Below are 23,861 nucleotides of genomic sequence, written 5' to 3' on the forward strand. Positions count from 1 at the left end.
CCCAGGTTGGTATGATATTGGCATTCAATCCATCCAACCCCAAACCTGGATCTCCGGTAGTATCTAAGCCAAATTTAACAGCACAATTTACTATGAAACATGTCCTTGTCAATCCCATTTATAGATGGCAAGCTGCTGGCAATGGAAGCTTTGAAAAGTTCAGAAGCTGTTGTAGTCAGAGCAAACACCCAGCAAACATCCCCGCAAACCAATGAGCAGTTGCTTAGAAGGGGAATTTCATCATATATTTGCCGCGACAAAATGCAACAAACGATACTGAATTCAAAACAGAACAAAGCTAAGCCTCCACCACTTAACCCTGCCTGTACCATAGATTAAGCAGGCCCAAAAACCAAGCGAATATGACTAGCCCAAAACAACAAATTACCTGTATACAGTATGGAAATGGCATTACCAAAGAAACAAAAAGAAACACAGGACAAATCATACACATACCTTTCTCTTATGCCCACACTCTATACAGTTCTCCTCCACATTAGAAAATTGCATCTTCTTCTGTTTAAGTTCAAGTTCAACCATGATTGCCAACAGGGTAAAGGAACTTGTACCGGAACTTAAAACTCAGTACTATACAGCTCTAGAAACACCACAAAGAGTAATAAGCAAACTCCAATTATACCTGACCAACAGATATATAATCTGGCACACTCCCGTCATCTGGCAAACTGTCAGTGCCACTAAGTAACCTGATACATTGAAGGTGGCCCAGGCCAGATGATGGTTCTACACCCAACCATAATCTGTTTTTAAAACCAAGCAGATATTGGGAGGATGCCCCAACCACACTAAAACAGGGTCAACCTATACAGTATCAAGTTCAAGCACTAGGAGGCCCAAAATCAAACCTGACCACCAGGACACCACAAACAACTCACGTACCAAATGGCAACACAATGGCACCTTGCGTTCCGGAGATACAGCGCACGCCCCGTGCCCGCACAAAAGGTAACCTAAAATGTCAAGTTCAAGCACCAAGGGTGCCAAAATCAAAATTGAGCATTATTCAGCCACCGCCGACACATGTGCCAAATATCATCGCGCCAGCACCAGCCGTTCAGAAGATATAACTCCGGAAACACCCCTCCCGGACACAAAATTCGACCTGCCGGGTCAAGTTCAAACGCGACAAGGCCCAAAGTCAATCCTAGGCAACAGGCAACAACCCCCCACCCATGCACCAAAAATCGTCGCAATCGCGCGTATCGTTCCGGACACACAGCGCCAAAAGTGCCCCAAAAACACCAAAAATGCCACCTTCAATGTCAAGGTCAAGCGCCAGGAGGCCCAAAATCACACCTGAGTGTCAGGCTACCACCCCCAACCCACGTACCAAAAATCGTCGTGCTCGCACCATCCGTTCACGAGATACAGCGCCCTACATCCCCGGCTACCGAAAAGTTTCCACCAGCATCAAAACCATACCTGCATACATGCAGGTAATAAACTTAAGGCTTACAACCTAGATACTAAGAATACCTGTATACATAGGTGACCCTACACAAATATCTAAGGTGCAAGGTTGCACCCACAGTCAAAAATTAGATACACAGCTCCAATTTTGTTGCACAAAAGTGTACATGTACATGCAACCAGTATTTCAAGCCTCAAATATGCTGTAAACAACAACAAATAGAGTACCAAAGATGAAGTGATAGACTAAGTACAAACATCGGTTCTGGAATGTCATGCATGGCTTAGTCACTTAAAGGCACATGTAGTGACACATGTGACATCAGATCTTGTTTGCTTAATGCAAGGACGTCATTGCCTGATGTTTTAGAGAGCCAAATGACTTAATGTTTCCTAATGGATGTTAGATGATCTAATGACAGCTAATATGGAGACTTAAGTATGTCTGTCATGACCATGGACAGGGACTTACTGTCATGTCATTGCAAACATTAGGGCTGTTTCAATGATTTTTGCAGAGGAGGAGGCTATCAAGGTTTTTGTCATATGCAAGTATTATAAAACATAAAGGTTCACTGTAATAATGAACTGCCCCTATAATAGATTAAATGTGACATCCTGAGTACATCGTCTTTTTACGCAGCTTATATAGACATGATTACTTAGAAGTATAATTGCGGGTACACACATGTACTTTATAAGTGCAGATGAAGGTTATCCTCAAATGACTCAGTTATGTTGGTTTGACAAGCATTGAAAGCTTGTCTTTAGAAAGCTTGCATTCCAATTTATTATGATAATGTTTTTTTTTGGGGGGGGGGGGCAAGAACAAGTGCTAAAATCCTCTGCCAAATACAGAAACTGTTGATAGGAGAATTTCGGCACTTTAGTTTTGTGGTGCACATTAGCATAGACAGCTCAGGGGTTTGACTTGAGAATGCAGGATCGTGACAAAAATGGTTCCATTGTAAAGGGTCAGGGTAAAGGATGATAGAATCTTTCAAACAATATCTAATGCATTTACTATAATGCAATTCATAAAGCAATAGGAGAGATACATGTGAGAAGTTTCCTAACTTTTGTGCTGAATGTATGTATCTTTTTGATAAGCATTAGACTTATTCTGATAAGCACACTGTAATACATTGTACACATGTTACCTGTCAAACTCATTTCAGATTTCATAACCTTTATGCATTGTTGGGATACAGATTTGGCACAACTGCTGAACTTTTCCACAAAATACCATACACTTAGTTTGTACATTGACACACCTGTGCTGGCCATCAATTTGTACTGTGCAAAAGGCTTGTAGCCAGCATAGGTTTGTCAGCGACTCATGTAAGTGTCAAGGAATATAATTCCATTGCAGCCACCAATTGTCCTGACTTAGGAAAGAAAGACTCCCGGGAAGAATTGGCCTTTTTGTGTCATCTAGTTATGTATTGTTTATACAAAGTAAAGACAGAACTTATGTCTTCTGTATTTTCTACTCTTTGATGTACATAGGATAAAATAGAAAAAGAAGAGAAGACAGGATACTTATTTGCTGAGGGAAGTGATTTTAAAAACATAGATCTTTCGAATTCAGTCTCCTGCAGGTTTCAAGGCACACAATATGCACTTTCTTGTAATTAATCTCTTGAAATTTTCATGTTTTTTTTGTGTGTTTCAGTGTGATAGAAATCACCCAGTTCAGTTACCCAGTGTACAGGGCCTTCTTGGAGTACCTCTACACTGATCAGGTGGATCTGCCTCCAGAGGATGCTATAGGTATGTATTTTGTAATAAATTTATAGTACATGCTTTGTAACATTTGTTTACTAATTGAATGTGTTCAGCACCAAGGACAGGGCTAATTATGTTCACATTGGAACTGGTGCTGAGCACTTTCAACTGAACACAACTAGCCCTGTCCTTGGTGCTGAACACCTGTAATGTGAACACAATTAGCCCTGTCCTTGGTGCTGAACACCTCCAATGTGAACACAACTAGCCCTGTCCTTGGTGCCTAACACCTTCAAGGGAACACAACTAGCCCTGTCCTTGGTGCCTAACACCTTCAAGTGAATACAACTAGCCCTGTCCTTGGTGCCTAACACCTTCAAGTGAACACAACTAGCCCTGTCCTTGGTGCTGAACACCTCCAATGTGAACACCTTCAAGTGAACACAACTAGCCCTGTCCTTGGTGCTGAACGCCTCCAATGTGAACACAATAAGCCCTGTCCTTAGTGCTGAGTACTTTCAACTGAACACAGCTAGCCCTGTCCTTGGTGCTGAGTACTTTCAACTGAACAAAACTAGCCCTGTCCTTGGTGCTGAACACCTCTAATGTGAACACAATTAGCCCTGTCCTTGGCACTGAACACCTCCAATGTGAACACAAGTAGCCCTGTCCTTGGTGCTGAACACCTCCAATGTGAACACAACTAGCCCTGTCCTTGGTGCTGAATGCCTCCAATGTGAACACAACTAGCCCTGTCCTTGGTGCTGAACACTTTTAGCTGAACACAGCTAGCCCTGTCCTTGGTGCTGAACACGTTCATTGTGAACACAACTAACCCTGTCCATGGCATCTTTACAGATAAGGAACAACATGAAAAGATGGTGTTGCAAACTGAATTTGAATTATTTGCAGTCAAATTGACACATCCACACACAGTCAGTAATAGGAGTTTTCACAATGATTAGGTATGAAATACATTATCTCAATTCATGTTGTACTTAATTTCTGTATAGATGTCCCACCTTTCATTTAGACTACCGATGTACAGATCAGAGTGATATGTAATTCGTATTCATTAATTTACAATTTTGATACACAAAACTAGTTCCCACCACTGCTTCATACAATATTAAATCACTTCAAAGAGTGGTCTTTGAAATGAGTAACACAATGGAAAATGCCAAGTTATATAGGATTTGCAACATTTGAAGTTGAATAGCCACCATAATTGTTTTCATTAGCCTGTCTTCCTTTTATCCCAGAGGCGGTATTGACATAAATGATATTACCTATTATGCTTTGTAGCCTAATAGAGTTTTCTAGTTGAGTCTAACTTCAAAGGAGAAGTTTTGTGTGAAGTCTTCCATGTGGGTGTGAAATGTCCCAGACCTTCAAAGATAAAGTAGAAAATTCAATATCCTTTAAACTAGACGAAAGGGATTGAATTATGGACATGAAGGATATAGAGTATTTGTAAAGCTAGAAAATGTAGGATAATTACTAAGGTTTTGCCTTAGGTGTTCAAGTGTCCGTGCCATTTTCAGTAGTGGGGATTTTGGGGTACATGTAATTGTATGTATAGGGATGAGTTGCTTAAATGTGTCCCCTATAATTTGGCCAGTGCATGTTAAGCTAAAGGCACAACCCCTTGTACGTGCAATTTGTCCGTCCTTTTTTTTGGAAGGCCACGTCCGGCACGTATTTCTGAAAATGTTCATGCTGTACAGGGCAGGTGTGTTGCCTGTACTGGCACGTACGGAGGGCGAATCCGCAGCCCGATGGCACACAAAGTTTTGCCTGCATGTAAAGTTCGAAGGTGTGTCTGCGTGCTCCAAAATCCGTCGGATTCCCTACGAGTTCGTACGGAGGCGGTACTTACCACTACTGATACAGCAAGGAAACTTGCAGCCATTGTGGCACATGGCACAACAATGGTCTAAATGAACGAATAAACAAATGGCCAATGTTATTCTCATTGAAAGTATCTTTTGAGGCTTCCCTAAACATTGCAGAAATGGCTTGTCCCCTTGGATTCAAGGTTAGCATCCAACCTAAAAAGAGATTGTACAGATAAGAGATTTTGAATGACATGCTTTTGTGATCAGATTAACTTTTGTATAGAGTCAAAGGATGTTCCCATCAGGGTCACTGATTGTGTCCCTTATAATCGGTAATCTTCTTAACTGTCGGTAAGATTAGGGTTTACATCTATGATCTGTAAGGAGTTTGGAAGTAGGATCTTAAGTCAGAGCTTCCTGTCTTGGTTCTAGAATTTTCCACAGCAAATGAATGGCAGTTTCTGGAATATTCAATGGTGGAATATGGTGAAAATATCAAACATGGCAACAAATTTCTGTTACATAAAAAATTAGGAATTCGTCACAATCTGATCAAAATGAAAAATTAAGTCATTGCTAGCATGTGTTCATCAACTGAAGGACTATTGACAAAGGTCTTTACAAATACTTTTCAGCACCAGATATAACAATTGTTTGTAGTAAATGCTTTCAGTATAGGAAGGACTATCATGGTTAACTTGTTTAAAACAACACTGCCCAGTGCAGTTCCAAAAGTATTATCTTTGTTTGAAGCTGTTTGATTTATCGAACAATAGCAGAAAGGGGGAGTTTGATAGGAGTTCAGGGCTAATGTTTTATTGCTTTGAAAAATAAAACAAATTGTGCTTTAGCTTTTTTTTGGAATGGATCTTTGTACGTCAAATCTCTTGAATCCCTATGTGTCCAATATAAATAATATGTTAATTCATGAAGATATATTAATAGGTACATGTTGGTATATACTGTCTAGGGCTGTCTCCAAGATCCGTCCCTCCGTCCTGGGATGGAAATATGCTTGTTGGGACAGACAAAAATTCAACCCAATCCATCCAAAAATCTGAACTTCAGTACATAAAATTGATGCAAATTTGTTATCATTAGCTTAAAATGACAGATTTTACTAGGAAAATCAACAACATTTGGCTCCCAAACAATAAGTGGGATGGAAAAAATTTGAAGTTGGATACAGCCCTAGTACTGTCCTATATCAGGTTAAAAGACTGACGAAAACCTATTTGAATATTTGAGATGACATGGTCACAGGTTTTATTTTTGAAGATGTATCTTGTCTGTTTCCCTATAGGCCTGTTGGACCTGGCCAACTCCTACTGTGAACAGCAGCTGAAGAAACTGTGTGAGCGGATTATCAAGCAGGGCATCACGGTGGAAAACGCTGCCATGCTGCTAGCTGCTGCCATCAAATATGAAGCCAGGGTAAGAAAATTACTCTATTCAGTAACCACAGTAAATACAGCAGGGGGTGAGCCAACTCAGGTAGCAATGTGTGTCTAATTACTTCCCACAATTGCTGAGTGCTAAGCAGAGAAGCAGTCTTTGGTTTGAATCAGTTGGGAAAAAGGAACCAGTTAGTACTTAGTACAAAGAAAGCACTCTATCTATTAATTTATTTATTCAAGAACGTTCAGGGTGGTACCTTCAGTTAGATTAACTGATTTCCAAGGGAGCCCATATTAATAACAACAACATCAGAAGCCCTTACAAAATACAAATTTTAACAAGTGACTGTAGGTAACATGCGATCTGTTTCCTAAATGTTTATGTCGATTGTGATGTTTTCTGTGGTGTATGACTTGATGTTTATATCGCATACAAAACAGATCACATCAACTTATACCAAAAAATTACTTAAAAGCTAACATACCTATCACTGCCAAATTTAAAACACAGTCCTGTACGCATCAACAGCAAAATCAGCGTCTTAATCGAACGACACCAAATGAAAACAACCACGCACACCATTTTAAAAAGTGGGGCAGTGACAGCTGTGGACAGCTGACCACACGATATTCACATAACCCCATATCTGCTTTGAGATAAGTAATTGTCAAACCCCATTGCCCATAGGCCAGCTGTTCCACAATACCAGGGAAATAGGGGTGATTTCTCAAATTATTACATTGATAATGAAAACAGCTACCTTGAAAAAAAAGATCCCAAGGATCAAACACGTTCTAACCATAAAATGCATATGACTATCATATGACTATCTCAAAAAAGATTAAAGAGTGTACTGATATTTCCCATTGTCTTTTCAGGACCTGGAAGAGTTTTGTTTCAGATTTTGCTTCAACCACATGACGGCAGTTACACAGACAGAAGCTTTCAACAAGCTCGATGAGCAGACTGTGAAGAACTTCATTCTCAAGGCTGCCCAACGAGGGGCTTTTAAGTACTGACAATGACAGGTACATGTAGGTTTGTTATCACTATTGGTGACAAGTTACAAAATAATCTATATCAACTATTTTTTGACAGAAATTATTCCAAAGCTTAGTTGAACAGTAATTATTAATTTTCATGTATTGGTTTGGCCAGGGCTGTCCAACTAGCCTGTGGCTATTACAAAGGGGATCTCTGCTGACACAGACAAAGACAATACATTGTCAATTACAAATGGAATTTGACATTGACAGGATAATAAGATACTGACATAAATTTTAGTAACAATATTCTTAGTAAGTGAAAAAACTGTATCTTCCAACACAAAAAGTTTTTACTGTCCAATACTGTCTTTGTCAAACAACCCACCGCTGCTTTGACATGACGTTTTGCAGATACTACAATTTTTGCGTCAGAATTATGGCCCTTCAATATAATTTTATTTTTGAGATTACAATAACTATACTGCATTTACTACCTGAGTTTTCTTACTTTGGAACCTTTGGTACAATGTGCATATTGATTACATTAATTGAATATAACCAGTACGTGTCTAAACATGTTTTAGTTGAAAAGGCTGTACATTTAATGTAACAATTAAAGTAAGGTTTGCCTCCAGAAATGCACCTGCTACGATAGCCGTGGTTGTCAATGTTATTTATTGTGACAAGTGCGGTAGACCAGCGGTGTTTTAATCTTTGAGGCAGCCAGCTTCCATTAATTTTGTTCTTGCTCTTTTGACAAGCCAAGCATTCTTAATACTGTAGATGTCTGCTTGTTCATTTAGGGTATGTTTTGAAACATCCTGCTTGTGTAAATGAGGTCACTAACCTCAGTTGAAAGAATTGGTGAAAACATGTACATCTAGACAAGCATCAAATCAAGTACTATATATTAGCAGTGAGCAGGAAGTGCACATGTCCTGTTTATTGTACCGATGCAAGTTTGCTAATGGTAACACTGTCAGATTCATTTTGGAAACCACTATAAAGCAGTCATCTTCTATAATTGAAGTGAAGCAACACTGCACCCCTACTTTCAATATATTAAAGACAAGTGTGTTGGTTTCTTTACATACAGTTTTTTTTCCAGGGACTCCTTATATACATAGGGCTGAGAGACTTCGTCCCTACAAAATCTATTTCTACACTGTTACTGTACTAATTTTAACGGAATGCTGTTTTCTTCCAGCTACCAGTAGGATAGAAAGGAGAGACAATCAGCAGTGACTTCAGAGGATAGGAGATTGTTGGTCTACTGACTTCACAGAGACACAAAGTCAACAGAGACATTTTGGCCAACCTCATATGTGCCATATCTGCAATCCAAAATCTAAGCATCTTCTGACTCTCTACAAATCACTTCTTTTGTGAAGGATATTGTGCTTGCATGTGCTACACTTTCATACTACAATGTACACATAAAGTAGCTGTTACAACACTTGCTAGTGTTTCCTAGACACTCAGCATTACATGATTGTATATTCCAAGAAATTTAATATAGATAGCAACATAGCAACATGGAACAAACATCTGTATCATTATCGACTTTAGAGTTAAACAGATTTTACAGAGCAATCCTTTTAAATCAAGTTTTAAATTGCTGAGGATATATATATGAAAGTTAAAAGCCACAACTTCAAAGAACAAAATAGCCATCGGCAAAGCACAATTTGATCTTAGATACATGTAACTAGATTACATTGGCTTTTGCATGTTTTTTTTTTATATGCGTCACTGTAAAATGTAATAATTTAGGCCGTTATATAGGTTTGATGTCATAGGATTTTCAACCAGGCTGTTACAAAACCAACAGTTGACAAGGATCTAAGCGCCTTTTTGATAACAAGGCAGCTGAATTTTGTATGATGCCTGCATGGCTATCACTAGAAAACCTTCAGTTTGCAGTCATATTACAGTCGAACAATAAATGTGACCAAGCCCATGATGGAAATGAAGCTGAGTGAACCGTGAAAAGCTGGTCAGTCAACAAACTGTAGAAACAATGGTTTTGTTTTAGAAACCAAACGTTTTGATTAGCCACCACTGCAGACACCACCTGGTCATCATTTTTTTTTTCAATTTCATTGGTTTTCTGATGTTCAGTGGTTCCTCATTATTACCAGGTTCTGACAGCTGCCATATCCTGTCCACTGGCCTGCTTGTAAGTCCAAACTGATTTGATTATAATGATGACATCTTTCAGGTATCCCTAAACTGATGCAAATGTACAAAGAAAAAATTGGGCTAAAGACAACTTTAAAATCTAAGAGGTCAGGAAGGTTGAATTAATGACAGCAAACAGAATATGGTACTAATATACAATGAATACTTAATTTTTGTCATTTCACAATTCCTCTTCTGGAACACAAAAATTGATGTGCATGGATGTCATTCGTATAATTAAATCAGTGTTGTCTAATTTAAAAAAAAGCTGTGGTCTGCAATGGGCTTAAAATTTTGATAATCATTTAAAATGCTGGTATCTGCAAATTGCATTAAGTTTTTTTAATTTTGAAAATGTTCCCATTGATAATGTATCCTTTTTTTAATACCAAGAATTTTGGAATGTAATAATAATTTTGTTTAGCTGGATAGATTGCTTGTACACTATAAGATTATTAGATGTTGTAAATTGCTAAATTCCTACTCAAGGACCTTGTCATTGTGTTTCTTGCACATTAGATTTGTGATATAGTGAACTGATAGCATTCTTCACACAGCCATGGATGTTTTACTGAGGAGATGATTGTCGTGAATGCTGTCATTACCTAGTTGGAATGTGACTAGATCATAGCTGTATCAGTCGTCTGTTTTCAATGCCTTTGTATCTTAAACCACTAGTCAAGATGCTCGAATGAAAGTTGTTTTGCTTTATTTGGGAGCAAGTTGGTGAAATGTATTTTAAATTTAATTGGATGCAACATTTGTAAAAATCCAAAGGCAAACTAAAGGCAATAAACATCAACGAGTAAAATGTTGCTTTCTTGTCAAATACTCTTATTAGTATAAGAGGAAATTGAATAAATGTAGATATAAGATTTAAAGCATTTCAATTGAAACAAGAAGTTTACTTCAGCATCTGTTTTTATAGCAGCAATACATACATACATGTAAGTGTGCAACACGATTTTGTTCCTTGTGGGACAGTTTATCATAGATTTTTATATTATTTCTATGACAATGACAACATGTATGGCACATGTTCTGCAGTTACCTTTAATCTCATTTTAGGGACAGCCTTGACTTTTCACAATATCTGGTATTCAGGCATTCGAGGACTCTGAAGAGGCATCCATGCTTTCATTGAGGCCTCTGCACTGGCAACCTGTGCAGTTAGGTTTTCTTCGTATAGTGACATGTCATGGTGAGCACCTGCCTCTTACACGCTACTTATCACGCTAATCACATCATTATAGTGAAGTTCCTTTGTCAAGTAAAACCAAACAACATATTCATCGTTATATATATAACACGACTTACCGTTTGGGTGTTCTGAATAAGAAGTATATCATTAGTTTTAATCATTTATATACATGTGACTAAAATAGCAATGTCTTTGTATTAGGAGCAACTGCTTGGACTTGGTTCTTAATGAGAAAAATACAATAAGAAGGCCGCGAGAATGGCATGATATCTGCCTGTTCAACTGCATTTTTTAGGAATGCTGATTTTCTTCTTTCAAACGGTGTTGGCTAGTTTGAACCCACCCTTAAACTGCCAAGCCCGGATATATCCGGCATAAAGATATATGCCCTATGTGCCGCATCCGGATATATCCAGGATACGGATAAAAATTCAGAACACCTTGAGTTGTTCTCTTTCAAACTCTGAATAAAAATGACCCATGCAGTTCCAAAAAAAAGTTAGTAGATGGCCCAAACATACACGACTTAATCTCCCCCCAAGCAGCTATCTACCACTAAACAAACCATGACCGTAGCAAGTCCGTAGCATGTCGAGAACACCGGAAATCAAAACCGGAATTTCCGTTGCAGTTCTTAAGAAAGTCTAGGGGGACCGAAATCTTGTTATTTCGTGGCCTCATCAAGACCTGCCCACATACCAAATATCAACACAATCCACCCGAGCATTCTCGAGATATCGTGTTCACTTACACGCACAGACAAACACACACATTAATACACGCACACATACTAACGCATGCACGCGCTCACACAGATACACGTTCTTCAAAACACAACTTTCTTGGGTACAACTAAACTTTAAAAGCGAAACTACTTCAGGACACAAGAAACTAGTAACATGATATTGTTATCAGAGATGTCGATGTTAAACCGAACAGATGTTACACAAGAACTTGAAACTACTACGTGACACAAGAAACTAGTATCGTGCACGGGCTAGGGGGGTATTAGCCATTATAGAGATGGCGATTTTAAACCGAACAGATGTTGCCCTTGAACTGGAAACTACTACATGACACAAGAAACTAGTATCGTGCACGGGCTAGCCGGGTCTTCGTCATTAGAGATGGCGATGTAAAACCGAACAGATGTTACACAAGAACTTGAAACTACTACAGGACACAAGAAACTAGTATCGTGCACGGGCTAGCCGGGTATTCGACATTAGAGATGGTGATGTAAAAAAACCGAACGGATGTTACACAAGAACTTGAAACAACTACAGGACACAAGAAACTAGTAACGGGCTGGCGGGGTATTCGGCATTATTCGGCATTCGTCCTAAACTACTTTAAGACACAAGGAGCTAGAGACGTTCAAGGTCTATAAGGATATATTAAAAAAATGCAAAGGCTTCAGGACAAGGATTACACTTTCCTAAGGGCTTATTCTATTGGCAAATAAGATATTGATTATGACAGACAATACTATGGTACTGAACAGTGCTTCTACACAAAACACGACACAAATCGTTTTGTCGATTCCACAGGCGCACAGGCAACCGTATCTTCAAGCGAAATCTTTTTATAATACCGGTTTGAAATCTGCGAAGTCATTACATACTAGCCCCCGTTTGCTGAGATTTTGTAAGAGGATTTGATACTCTTCTTAGGTTGACTATCACCTGGGTAAATTATCCAGAACATTCCTGGTACAATGACATCAAATAGTACCATCTAGATATCATAATTATGGTCGGAAATCGGTATGTAATGAGTATGCATACTTCCCATAATTTGTAAATAACAGAGCGCGGAAAGACATTATTGAATATTCTGTCCGGTAAATGACAGTTAGAGACCTGTAATATGCTGAAATTTCGTCTATCCAACTTTCAGTTCGAAATTCATATTGCTTATGTCATATCAAGTGTGTTTTGTTAATGTTACCAGATGTCCCAACCTTTAAATTTGATCTCCAAACGATCTTCGGTTCTACAGCGTCAATCCTATAATCTTAGGGCACGGCAGATGAAATTACATAGCGACCACTGACGACAATTTGCAAAGAAGACTACTGAAGGACGTTGCTGACATGTACCGTGATACTTTTGATCTGTCCGGAAGAGTTGAAGCCTGATGCCATTTCTCTCCTTGGGGACTACAAACAAAACGTATTATCATGAAAAGTTGCCTTCTAAGGTAGACGATGTGCATATTAAGCACAGTGAGCATATAGAAGACGTGTACACGGACCACACGTATGTGTGTTTGTCATCAGCCTGACTGTATCCCTCTTGTCATTGGCTCTGCTACGGACACGCCTCTTCTGGGATTGCCGCCATAGGAGGAACATTAACTGATCCGCCGCATTCGGTCCAAGACTGTCTTAGCTGCCACTCTACTGCTCTGATGTAGCGACATTTGCAATAACAAAAACGTGAAATGGCCTTTACAGTAAGGTTCCTGACTTTGCAATCGCTTTTGCCTCTGATGTGGACAATTCTATTTTCAATTCATACTGAAGCGGTAGAGAGTAAGAAAAATCTAACGGTGGTAGTGTTGGTGCCTTGGACCGGACCTTGGCCGATAGGGAAACGCATGGCCCCGGCGGCCGCCGTCGCCATCGACGATATCAACAACAACGACGCCATCCTGCCAGACTACCACATCGACTTCGTCTGGAGAGACACGGGATGCTCGGCCAGGGAAGGGACGGACGTCACCATGGAGCTGTACGACGAGTTACGGGCGGATCTTCGGGCCATCATAGGACCGGGCTGCGATGCCGTCTGCGGACCAATCGGTGAGTCCGAGAACCTTCCAGAAAAAGCTTTCGATTGCTCATTACAGTAATTACAGTGTGTCATCACAAGACAGTCGACCACTGTTCATCGGCATTGTGCACTACTGAAATATTCCATGTTTGTGTCCAGTGTCATATCTCGTTGAAAAAAAGAAACACCAACTCACTTCAACTGGTTCCTTCATTTATGAGTGAAAGTACAAATAACATTAAAGTATACGGGTCTTAACAATCAGTTGCCATGGCACAGGAATATGTTTGAAATCTGATATCAATTGCTGATGAGTTGCTTTAGATCGGATGGATGCAAGAATGAACAGTAAATGCTAGTAATCGCCAATCAGATTTGCCGGTGGCATAAGACAGTGTCAAAAGGACTTAAGTAGGCCACCTAGAATCTGCTGGCACTCAAATAGGGAGACGGCTTTACTGGTGACATAAGACATGTTGGATACTGTCTTGGCCTTTTTGATACCGCTTATGCCATCGGTAAATTTGATTGAAAATCAAATACCAGAACGTTAACGTTGATAATTGGTATCGTAGGTACACATTGCATTAGATGCAAATAGCAAAACAGCCAATGGCAGTTGTGGGGAGAGATATTGTCAAAGAACCTACCTTGCAAATCGTGTTCAGAGAACTTTTCAGAAGCTAACATATATAAGGGCCCACTGTGATAAAGTGTAGCTAGCAGGTCGAGTTCTAGAGAGGGTCCAGCTGTCCCTATCAAATTTGAATCTCTGTTTAGGGGACATACCTAATCTAAAATAAGCGCAGCGTATTTCATATTTGCTTTACAACTGTCTATGTATGCTTTTAAATCTTCGTGGATTTGAAGATATTTGCCACGAATATCCAGTGCCAGTGAAAATCAAAGAAAACGTTCTTCTCCGCTAAAATCCAAACTGTAATTTTTTTCCTGGGCGAAGCAGAGTTCATCACGTTAATAATAAATCAGTTTAGGTTTGTAGTTTATACTCCACGTTGTTTACTACTTGTTATAGACTTTGTGTGAACGTCGAATTCTATGTGACGGACATCTAAATACTTGTGTGGTGTAGAAATACCATGAATTAGATAGGGTCAAGCGCATCAAAGTGAAAAGCAATTTTTACAAAACCTGGCATATCTACGAAAACCTTACATAGGCATGTGAGAGCGTGACCTGGGGATGAAGACGTTACCCAGCTTGCGACCGATTGAGCTGTTTGAAGCGTTTCATCTCAAACGATAGCTCTAATAACGGGTTCCTGACAATGAAAGATCAATTGATTTTCGGATTTGCACCTGTACAGGTGTTGGTATCATTAAAGGTCTATCACATGCTTCACACGATAAGTTCACGAAATGTATTCCTATGAAAGCCGTGGGCTCGATGTGTCCTCATGCTGAATTGTGACGGAAAACTCCGCTTGATAATTCTCATTCAATTATTTTTTTAAATAGCTTGGTAGTCCCATTCAATTCTGTGGAATCGTTTGTAAAGAATGTGATTACGCATGTTGATTGAGCTCGGCTGGTTGCGCACGTGTAGGGGCACACATACACGTACAAACGCCTTTCACTATACAGACCACTCGTCGTGCATGTCACAAAAGAACCTCGTTATCATGGTAATTACTTTCAAGCTCTTGTTAGGGTTTCGTCCTGTTTTCGTCAAATTGGCCGGCATAGGGCTATCTAGAAAAGATGTTGTTGAGTATAAGACGTGTAATGCGTTTCTTGATATATAATGGTTTTATTCAGTGAAGACATCAAAGGCATGAAGACCCAATTTGCAACCTAACAGCAAACAAAATAAGACATATGTGACACAATCCTTAAATCAACTTTTTTTAAACTACCTGAAAAGGTTTGAGAGTCATTGTTCGAATCTATATGTAGTTACAATGAAAATCTACTCGTGGTTTTGAGTTATGTCAAGATAACGGCTCCGTCAATAGTACTGTTTAATTGTCTCTTTTTTACAGTCTGATCTCATAATGTAGGAAAGAGTTTCTAAGCCTCTGTACATGTGTACATGCTTTCGGTGTACTGAACGATACGGTTACGCGTGTGTCCAGTGGCTTGTTAATTTTTGTTTGAACCTTTGTTTATTCATGAAAGCTCTAATCAACCTGTGGCTACGGTTCTCGTGGGCGGTTTTCTTTGCTATTTGTTTTAGGTAAAATTGGACATTTAATGTCGTTAGCAAGTTAAATCTATTTTACTTACTCAGAATTAGTTCCTCACGGGTGGCATAGGTATTACAAATATTCACAACAGTAAATAGAATCATCCAAATCATTGCAAATTCAAATAATGAGCCCCAAGCCAACGGAGAAGCCTCAGAAGACGATTGGGGTGAATGACAAAATGTGACAAGCTACATGCTGAAATGTAAGCCTTGGTGTATTCGCTTAAAATGACAAAAAATCATCAACAATGACAAAATAGATCAAGTAATCTACACGATATGTTAGTGCCATCGACGACATCGTGTAGCAATGCTTCGACATTTCCCTTATCTCGAACGTCTCTATTTCCATTTGTCAGCAGATGTAGTAGTGTGCCTCGGATTCTGAATGATAAAAGTGTGCTCTGGTGCGCCCCATCCATGTCCTGATATGTAACTTTATTGCACAACAATTGTACGAGGTACAAAGTATGGAATCTACATAACTACAGTGCTATAACTTAACTAAAGGCTAACTTCTAACTAATACAGGAGTTGTAGTATGGGATAAGTTTCTTACAATCATTGGTGACTTTTACAATCATTTGGGGAATGTCGAATGTCTAAACCTTCTTTGATATACTTTCCTATATCTGCCATGCAGGGATTGTCACATGTCATTATGTATTTGAATTTGCACTTCAGGTCCATTTGAGTATGTTCGTAGTACTTAAGCTTTACGTTTAATGTTGAACTATGATAAGTGACTGTCTGATTTATGAAGTTGTCCTATAGTAGGTATGACACGGAGGAAATTAGATATTGATGAGAAATTAAGTTAAATCGCCCAATTGATTCCACTAATATATATAGAGTCTAATAAGCCTAATAAGGTGAGGTCACTCGTGGCTTATTGATTTACTGTCTACTACTGTCTCATCATCTCAAGGTTGTGTGTCTCGATCTTCACGGTTGCATGTTTTAGCCAAAAACGAAAAGGTTGCAGACAAAAAGTCTTTGCTGCAACAATCTTAAAAGGATACAATACTTTTCATACAAACCATAAGATTTTAAAGAGATATTTAGCTGCACCAGGTGATACCAGGCAAAGGTGAGATAAAATTATTGTAAGTTGTCATTTCTGAAAGTCATTTATTTGTTGATGGGACTTTTGCGGCTCAATGAGAATATGATTAAAATTTCATAGAAGATAGACTGTTGAATATGAATTGTATATGCACAAAACATACAAATATAGCAACCTTTTTCACGATATCCAGGAGTTTTAGCAGCCTCGTGGAACGTACCAGTCGTATCGTGGGGGTGTGCTTCGTCTCATCTCAGCAACAAGGACGAGTACCCGACATTCGCCAGAACAGTGGGACCCTTCACCAAGACTGGGGCCCTCTTCGTGTCTCTGCTCAAGCACTTCGGTGGGTCGTCGATTGATACATAAAATGGTAAGAAGATAATGTCGGAGAATAGGCAGGCACGACACTAAGTAAGTAAAGCACTAAGGAAAACAGAAAACCGAGAAGGGTAGAGAAAATTGTTTACCAAATTTTGTGGTGCTCAAACAGTTACACTAAGGGATAAATGATATGATAAGACTCAAACGCTTTTTGAATATTGAGGTAATGGGTTGCGATAGCAGTCACTTCAATTTCTGATAGACATTCTGATTCATGCTTGTTGGTGATATCACAATTTCGTCAGGTCACGTGACCTTAGTGACTGGTCATTCGAACCCGAGGAAGGCTATCTTAGAGACAATCAGGAACTCGATTCTTCCTTGAGTCAGAATACAGTCAAATTATTAATTAGGAAAATCATACTTCCAATTTGACACTTAAAAAAAAGTTTAGTAACGAGGAAAATGGACCTTTTTAATTAACTAAACGCTAACAGCTAGATTGAACATCATGTAGGTTGGAGCAGGGCCGCCATCTTGGCTTCAACACAACAAGTATGGCAGACCACGTCACACGCAATCAAGTTGGCCCTGGAGGATGACGGGATAACTGTCGCCTTCTTCCAGAGTTTCGACCCTTGGTACGAGCAGATGAGCGACCGTGAGAGGGCCATGCACCATGACGCTCTGGAGACTGCGAAGCAGAAGGCTAGAAGTAATCATTCCAACTTTCCTCATGCCTTTCTGTGGTAGTATAACGTCACTTTGAAAATAATTTCTGGTTGGCTGAGAGATTTTTGCCATGTTGTGTTTAGGGATTTTGTGTTGTCTATTTTACTGAGAGACAGAAAAATGTGGTTAAGATTAGTGTCAGAGGAGTAGATGCGCACGAAAATAACTTCATCTGGTTGGTAGAATATAGGATATAGGAGAAATCTTGCCACTTTGGGGATTTTGTTCTCGCCGCAAAAGCGCCACCTACAACGGTCATATTTAGCGGCGAGGAGCAGAAGTTCAGTCAGAAGCTCTGAGGATCTAGGGAGGTGTCTGAGAGACGCTGAAACGTAAGCAAAGTGAGTAAAAATTGGTTGTTCACAGAATCACAGAAGATGCTCATATTATCATTTTCCTTCCCCAGTCCTTATCTTCTGTGCAGACGGCGGCGACGTGAGGGAGATGCTCTTGATGGCTGCGGACCTGGGGATCGTGAATGGCGACTACGTCTTCGTTGTCATCAACTTTGCTCCGGATGCCATGTTGGGAGAGAACACGTGGATGGGACGGGACGGAAGGGATGCGGACGCCAAGAAAGTTTTCAAGTAAAATTGTGTTTGTTTTTTTAAAATAAGAATTACGTGACGTAATTTGTAACATACAAAGTAAAATCAAGATGAAAGCTCCCTGGTGAAATTTACCTGACAACTTGGGGCTTTAACCAACTAGTATGGATGACAATCCTTACGTCATAGTCACGTGAGTGCAAACGCCCTATTGTTTGTTACTCCTCCCAGCGGACTGTTGAATGTCCACGTTCACACGCCGTTACTGGAGGACTGGGACATGCTCGAGCGGGAAGTCCGGTACCGTATGGCAGGGCCGCCGTTCAACCGTGGGATGCAACGATATGAAAAGGTATTAGGTATAGAGAGAACACAATACAGGTAGAGTTAAGAGTCAAGAATGATTATAGGATATGGAATAGAGCCACTTATCCCATTGTTTTGGAACTGTAGAGGTGTTTTTGATGGACGCTTTGGAAGAGGATAACACACATGGGAGGGCGAATCTTTTGAGCACATAGGTGGAGTTTAAGCAGGCATAATTATGGAATTTTCATAATTGTGTATTGTTCTATTGTTTTTTTTAAGATGTCGCATGTAACTGCGACAGCTACCTTTCCAGTTGCAGGAGTAACAAAATTACACAGAAAACACGGACACTGAAAATAACATACAATTCCTGTGTGTTCCAAAATAGGAAATTCATACTTGCAAGTGTCCACCAGATCTCTGTTCTTCTTCAAAATAACTGATGAACCGATTGCCCAGAACAGGTGACTTACCAATTTGTTTGATGACAGGTTGACGTGTACGCCGCCATGTTGTATGACGCAGTGATGCTGTACGCCCTGGCGCTGGATGACGCGCTGAAGGAAGGGGAGTCTGACACGAACGGCGCCCGGGTTGCGCAACTCATGACAGACAGGACCTTCGACGGTAACTTGTAGCCTCAGTTGCAGACTTCGAACGGGGCTGGCTTTTATCTTTTTTGGGGGGGGGGCGTGATTTTCAACATTAGCAAACTTCTTTCCACGGCAAAGCCAGTTCGAAGTGTGCCACGGAGGCTAGGTAACTCGTGCTTTATTGATGTGGATCAAAAACTAATATCAGTTTTATTCACTTATATGATTTTAGGCGTCAGTGTTGTACAACTCATGACAGACAGGACGTTCGACGGTAACTCGTGCTTTATTGACGTGGATCCACAAAAATTATCACTTTTGTAGTCACTTATATGCTCCCTTGAAAATCAGTTATGTCAACTGAAGGGACGACCCAAAAAAAAATAGATGGTTAAATAAATGAATATGATTTTAGGACCTCAAATCAGATTCACAATGAAGTGTTTTTCATCTCTCAACACGATTTGTCATGTCACATGGCAAATTTTAACCTATCCACCACATTAGCCCAGCATTGAAATATTGACAAAAGGATAAAATAAAGATAAAAGCGGAAGAAGTAAAAGCTATAAAGTTTGAATATGCACGCAGGATATACGACTTGTTGTATTGCTAGTGATGGTATGTTTGTTTGTTTGTTTGTTTGTTTTACACAGGTATTGCAGGGAGTGTCTCCATAGATGAGTACGGAGACAGGAGCCCCAACTACGTCATTCAAAACCTGAAGGGTGATCGCTTTGAGGACATAGCCGAATTTGCGACGGCAAATAAGGTGTGTTTTCTATTTGTACTGTCCTTGTCAAAAAATCATTCGTCTTAGACTGATCTTTACATAAAATTGTACTTGTTTTTTTTTCTTTCATAAAGTGATTATGATAAAAGCGCCTTACAGGAGGAAATAACTCTAACTCATGGTTGTTGCATGGTTGACACCACAGTTAAAATTATGTCGTATGCCATTTGAGCCCATATGCTTGGGCAAATACCACAAACATTTTCCATGAAGTTTTACTAGTTTTATGGATAATAAAACAGACGAAGGATATACATTTTGACATCTGAGTGTATCATTCGTCTTAGACTGATCTTTACATAAAATTGTACTTGTTTTTTTTTTCATAAAGTGATTATGATAAAAGCGCCTTACAGGAGGAAATAACTCTAACTCATGGTTGTTGCATGGTTGACACCACAGTTAAAATTATGTCGTATGCCATTTGAGCCCATATGCTTGGGCAAATACCACAAACATTCTCCATAAAGTTTTACTAGTTTTAAGGATAATAAAACAGACGAAGGATATACATTTTGACATCTGAGTGTAACAACGTAGGATAGAACATCTCACTGAAAACAAGAAGAAGACAAAGGCACGCACTGGCAAGTTTTAGCACCCAAAACCTACACTTTTCAATTGAAAGAGGCACTGATATTTAGGTACAAGGTGTCGTCTTTCTACAGCAGTTTGTTATTCGGGATAGTCATTGGTATTCTTATCACAGACTACATCTAGTCATTTAGTCGAGACAGACCATTAGCGACATAGGAGCCGCCAAATGTTTCACATATTAAAGTAATTGAGGTCCCTACTAAAGGGGTAATCAGCTTCATGATTGTAAGCCCAATACGCCACGAAAAGCCACGATGTCCGTAATAAAGTTTCTTGCAGCGAATGATTACCACTTACGTTCAGTTTTTCCTGACTACCGTATGCGTAATGAAGTTATGAAACTCCTTGCAATCATAAGAACTCTTAGACTGGAACGTGCAGTACTTGTTGTATGTCTGAAGAAATTCATAATTTTACACTAGGCCACAGTAAGTAAATTTTATGGATGACATCCTCTGCAGACGGCAAAAATAGTGAGATAGGGCAAAAAAAAACAAGATGGGTAAAAAAAACAAGATGGGTAAAAAAAACAAGATGGCTAAATTTTCCAAATATACGCACTATAAAACGTTAAAAAAAAAGAATCGAAGCGACGAAACATGGTATAACAGCCTACAAGCCAGGCATTCGTTTCTGTATTCACGACGTGTACTAGTGTAGCAAAGGTGACATTAGTGTGGTAGACTGGTATCACTTACCAACATGGCAACAACACGCATGGCTTCCATATTGGGGCCACTTTTACAACTATCTAACTAAACTTTTAGTTTCACTTCTATAACTACATTCATGGCTAACTGGCTAGTGTCACTTCTACAATTAAAACCATTTAATAGCCTACAACACAACATATTTGCCCATTTTGGTACTTTCTCGTCATGTAGACCATCTCCGAAGGAAAACATAGTCTTGTTTTTTTCTTCTGAAATCAGGCAAAAATTAATGCACGCGGATGTCATCCATAAAATCTACTTGCTGTGGCCCTACGGAGAATGATTTTGAGAGATCTAAGGTCTAGCTTATATAATTGAGGTACCTACCTACTAAAAGGTATAAATGATTATGTGACTGACGATAAATGATTATAGACCCATGCGCTACTAAAAGCCACACACCATGCCATTAATGACATTGATTGCAGCGAATGATTGCTTTTTTGAACTTTTGATTTGACTGTCATGTGCATTATGAGGTAATGTAACTATTAAGTCAGCGATAAAGTGAGTCATGCTTTGAAACGCTTTAACGTACACATTAGTCTACTTAAATAATTCCATTAAGCGAAATCACAGTCTAGAATGTACAATTATGCAACAAGATGAGCTCAGAAAGGTTGAGTGGGATAAAATGAATAGAATACGTGTATTCATGCATGCAGAAATGGGTACATTTTCCAATATGTCTAGCTCATAAGCTTGAAAGTTTATTATACACAATCAAGAAGAATATTGCTGCTGTTAAAAGGTTTAAAACAAACATGATTAATAAAAGAGATAAGAATGATGCAATATCGATGGTCTTAATTGTAACCAGAAGATGTGACGTAAGTGTGAACGGTTGGCTTAAGGTTGTCCTTCCCCACATACTATACTTAATTGTAACCGGTATGATGTAGAGGATTTCGTCTGCTTGCCAACTAAACAAAATCAAATCACCGAATCGCTGAGTCCTCTTCAGCTATGTGACCCTATCGCTTTCCACACGTGACGCCATTCACATATGACGTCAGCAATAGGTCAAAGGTTGTCGGGAGTCGATATCACCCCTTCCCAGTTGAAAGAAAGTTGGCGCGCCCTAAAAGAGAAAGCGTATACTAATGTCATGGAATATTCCAAGATCAAAGAGAGTATAAAAACAAGTGCTTTTAAAAAAGCTGGCATTTTGCCAATGTTTGCGTGTGTGAACGTTTTTTTTCTAGTTATTAGAATGTCATATAAATAGAACAGAGTAACTAAACCTGATATTGGCGCATGGAGAGATTCACATATGTGCCTGAATCTAGATCTAGACGCCACCTGTTAAAATTTGCGTGAACTGCAGCAAATTTCACTACACTGCCTGTTTTTGAGTGAGCTCTGTTGCGGGGCATTTTTAAGTTGTTTTTTTTTTTATTTTTATTTCTATTCGGCAAAACAACGAAGCGGCGAATCCGTTAACCAAAGAAATAAATTGGTGTGGCCAAATGGATGTAAAAATTAGTATTTTAATGGTGTAAAAAAGAAAAAAAAAATCTACCTCCCCGGATTCGAACCGGGTGATTGGTTTAGAATGCGTAAACTTTAACCACTGCGCCAGTGCGAACTTGTTGCAAAAATGCCTGTTTTAACAGGTATAGAAATGTTTGGCATGAATTGAACAGGTCCGTTCATCTCAACATCACAACGGCCACTATTCTGGCCTCAGAGCATTTTGCCGCTAAGGCGGCAAAATGCAAAAAATTAAGAATCTATTGTTTGGTATACCATATTCTGTGACCAATCATTTGTTCAGCCTTCCAGGCCACTCAGATTCCATAACGAGGGCAACTTTTTTGTCAATTTTTTTTTTATTCGCACGCTCGCATCAGTTTTTAGGTTGCCATCCACACAACCAAATCAACGTGGCCTAAATTACATGTATCAATGTTTCCGCCAGTCGCTAGATATGCGGGACGTGGACATAGTGTGGGCGGGTGGAAAGTCGGCTCCACCGATCGACAGTCCGGAGTGTGGCTGGGACAACGATCTCTGCGCCGACGATTCTTGTGAGTAATTTTTTTTCCATAATGGCTGTAAAGAAAACTTAATGAGCATTTGATACATCACTTTGAAATACGTACTGTATGTTCCTATGACGTATATGCTAAGTTAATAAAGACAAATATATGTATTGGATGTTAGGGATTAGATCCCAGAATTCAAAGACAAGATAACGAAAAACAAATGCTTCAATTCCCCAGTGATGACCTTTTTACAAGAGGCAAGATACAAAGGTACAACCTACACCTGTAGATGTATAATAAATACATTCTGGAATTTTTCCGCGCATTGACAGCCAATAGAAAATACCACGCACATGAAAAGCCTGTATGAAAATCATCATGTGTTTGTGTTGATATCTCGAGGACTATGAGTACTCAGTTTTTTTAAAGAAAGTGATTCTGCCCACCAGA

General features: G+C 39.4%; 3 protein-coding genes across 4 annotated transcripts in view; all 3 read left to right on the forward strand.

The window, feature by feature from the left end:
• LOC118427339 (RCC1 and BTB domain-containing protein 1-like) overlaps positions 1-10,377 on the forward strand; it is a 28,140-nt gene extending 17,763 nt beyond the window's left edge. For both annotated transcript variants that reach the window (XM_035837079.1, XM_035837078.1), the window contains 4 exons: positions 3,107-3,204; positions 6,301-6,431; positions 7,274-7,423; positions 8,589-10,377. In XM_035837079.1, coding sequence (XP_035692972.1) covers positions 3,107-3,204; positions 6,301-6,431; positions 7,274-7,414 — 370 coding nt within the window. In that variant the 3' untranslated portion in view covers positions 7,415-7,423; positions 8,589-10,377. The remainder of the gene's footprint in view (positions 1-3,106; positions 3,205-6,300; positions 6,432-7,273; positions 7,424-8,588) is intronic.
• Positions 10,378-12,538: 2,161 nt separating this feature from the next.
• Positions 12,539-17,891, forward strand: LOC118426978 (gamma-aminobutyric acid type B receptor subunit 1-like). The gene is made up of 3 exons (XM_035836612.1): positions 12,539-13,569; positions 17,008-17,160; positions 17,656-17,891. Exons 1-3 carry the CDS (start codon positions 13,209-13,211, stop codon positions 17,889-17,891), a joined length of 750 nt encoding a protein of 249 aa, XP_035692505.1. The 5' UTR covers positions 12,539-13,208.
• Positions 17,892-18,282: 391 nt separating this feature from the next.
• The window catches only part of LOC118426979 (atrial natriuretic peptide receptor 1-like), a 17,920-nt gene continuing 12,341 nt past the window's right edge, over positions 18,283-23,861 (forward strand). The window contains exons 1-6 of the mRNA XM_035836613.1: positions 18,283-18,457; positions 18,650-18,770; positions 19,219-19,354; positions 19,977-20,092; positions 23,345-23,453; positions 23,649-23,681. Coding sequence (XP_035692506.1) covers positions 18,315-18,457; positions 18,650-18,770; positions 19,219-19,354; positions 19,977-20,092; positions 23,345-23,453; positions 23,649-23,681 — 658 coding nt within the window. The 5' untranslated portion in view covers positions 18,283-18,314. The remainder of the gene's footprint in view (positions 18,458-18,649; positions 18,771-19,218; positions 19,355-19,976; positions 20,093-23,344; positions 23,454-23,648; positions 23,682-23,861) is intronic.

The sequence above is a fragment of the Branchiostoma floridae genome, chromosome 12 (assembly GCF_000003815.2).
Source record: "Branchiostoma floridae strain S238N-H82 chromosome 12, Bfl_VNyyK, whole genome shotgun sequence".
Taxonomy (NCBI): Eukaryota; Metazoa; Chordata; class Leptocardii; order Amphioxiformes; family Branchiostomatidae; genus Branchiostoma; species Branchiostoma floridae.

What these genes read in the sequence shown, in the direction of transcription:
- LOC118426978 (XM_035836612.1), top strand. Translation starts at nt 13,209, where the DNA reads ATGGCCTTTACAGTAAGGTTCCTGACTTTGCAATCGCTTTTGCCTCTG. An exon ending in TGCCGTCTGCGGACCAATCG is followed by an intron (nt 13,570 to 17,007) that starts GTGAGTCCGAGA and finishes CACGATATCCAG; the next exon opens with GAGTTTTAGCAGCCTCGTGG. An exon ending in GTCTCTGCTCAAGCACTTCG is followed by an intron (nt 17,161 to 17,655) that starts GTGGGTCGTCGA and finishes AACATCATGTAG; the next exon opens with GTTGGAGCAGGGCCGCCATC.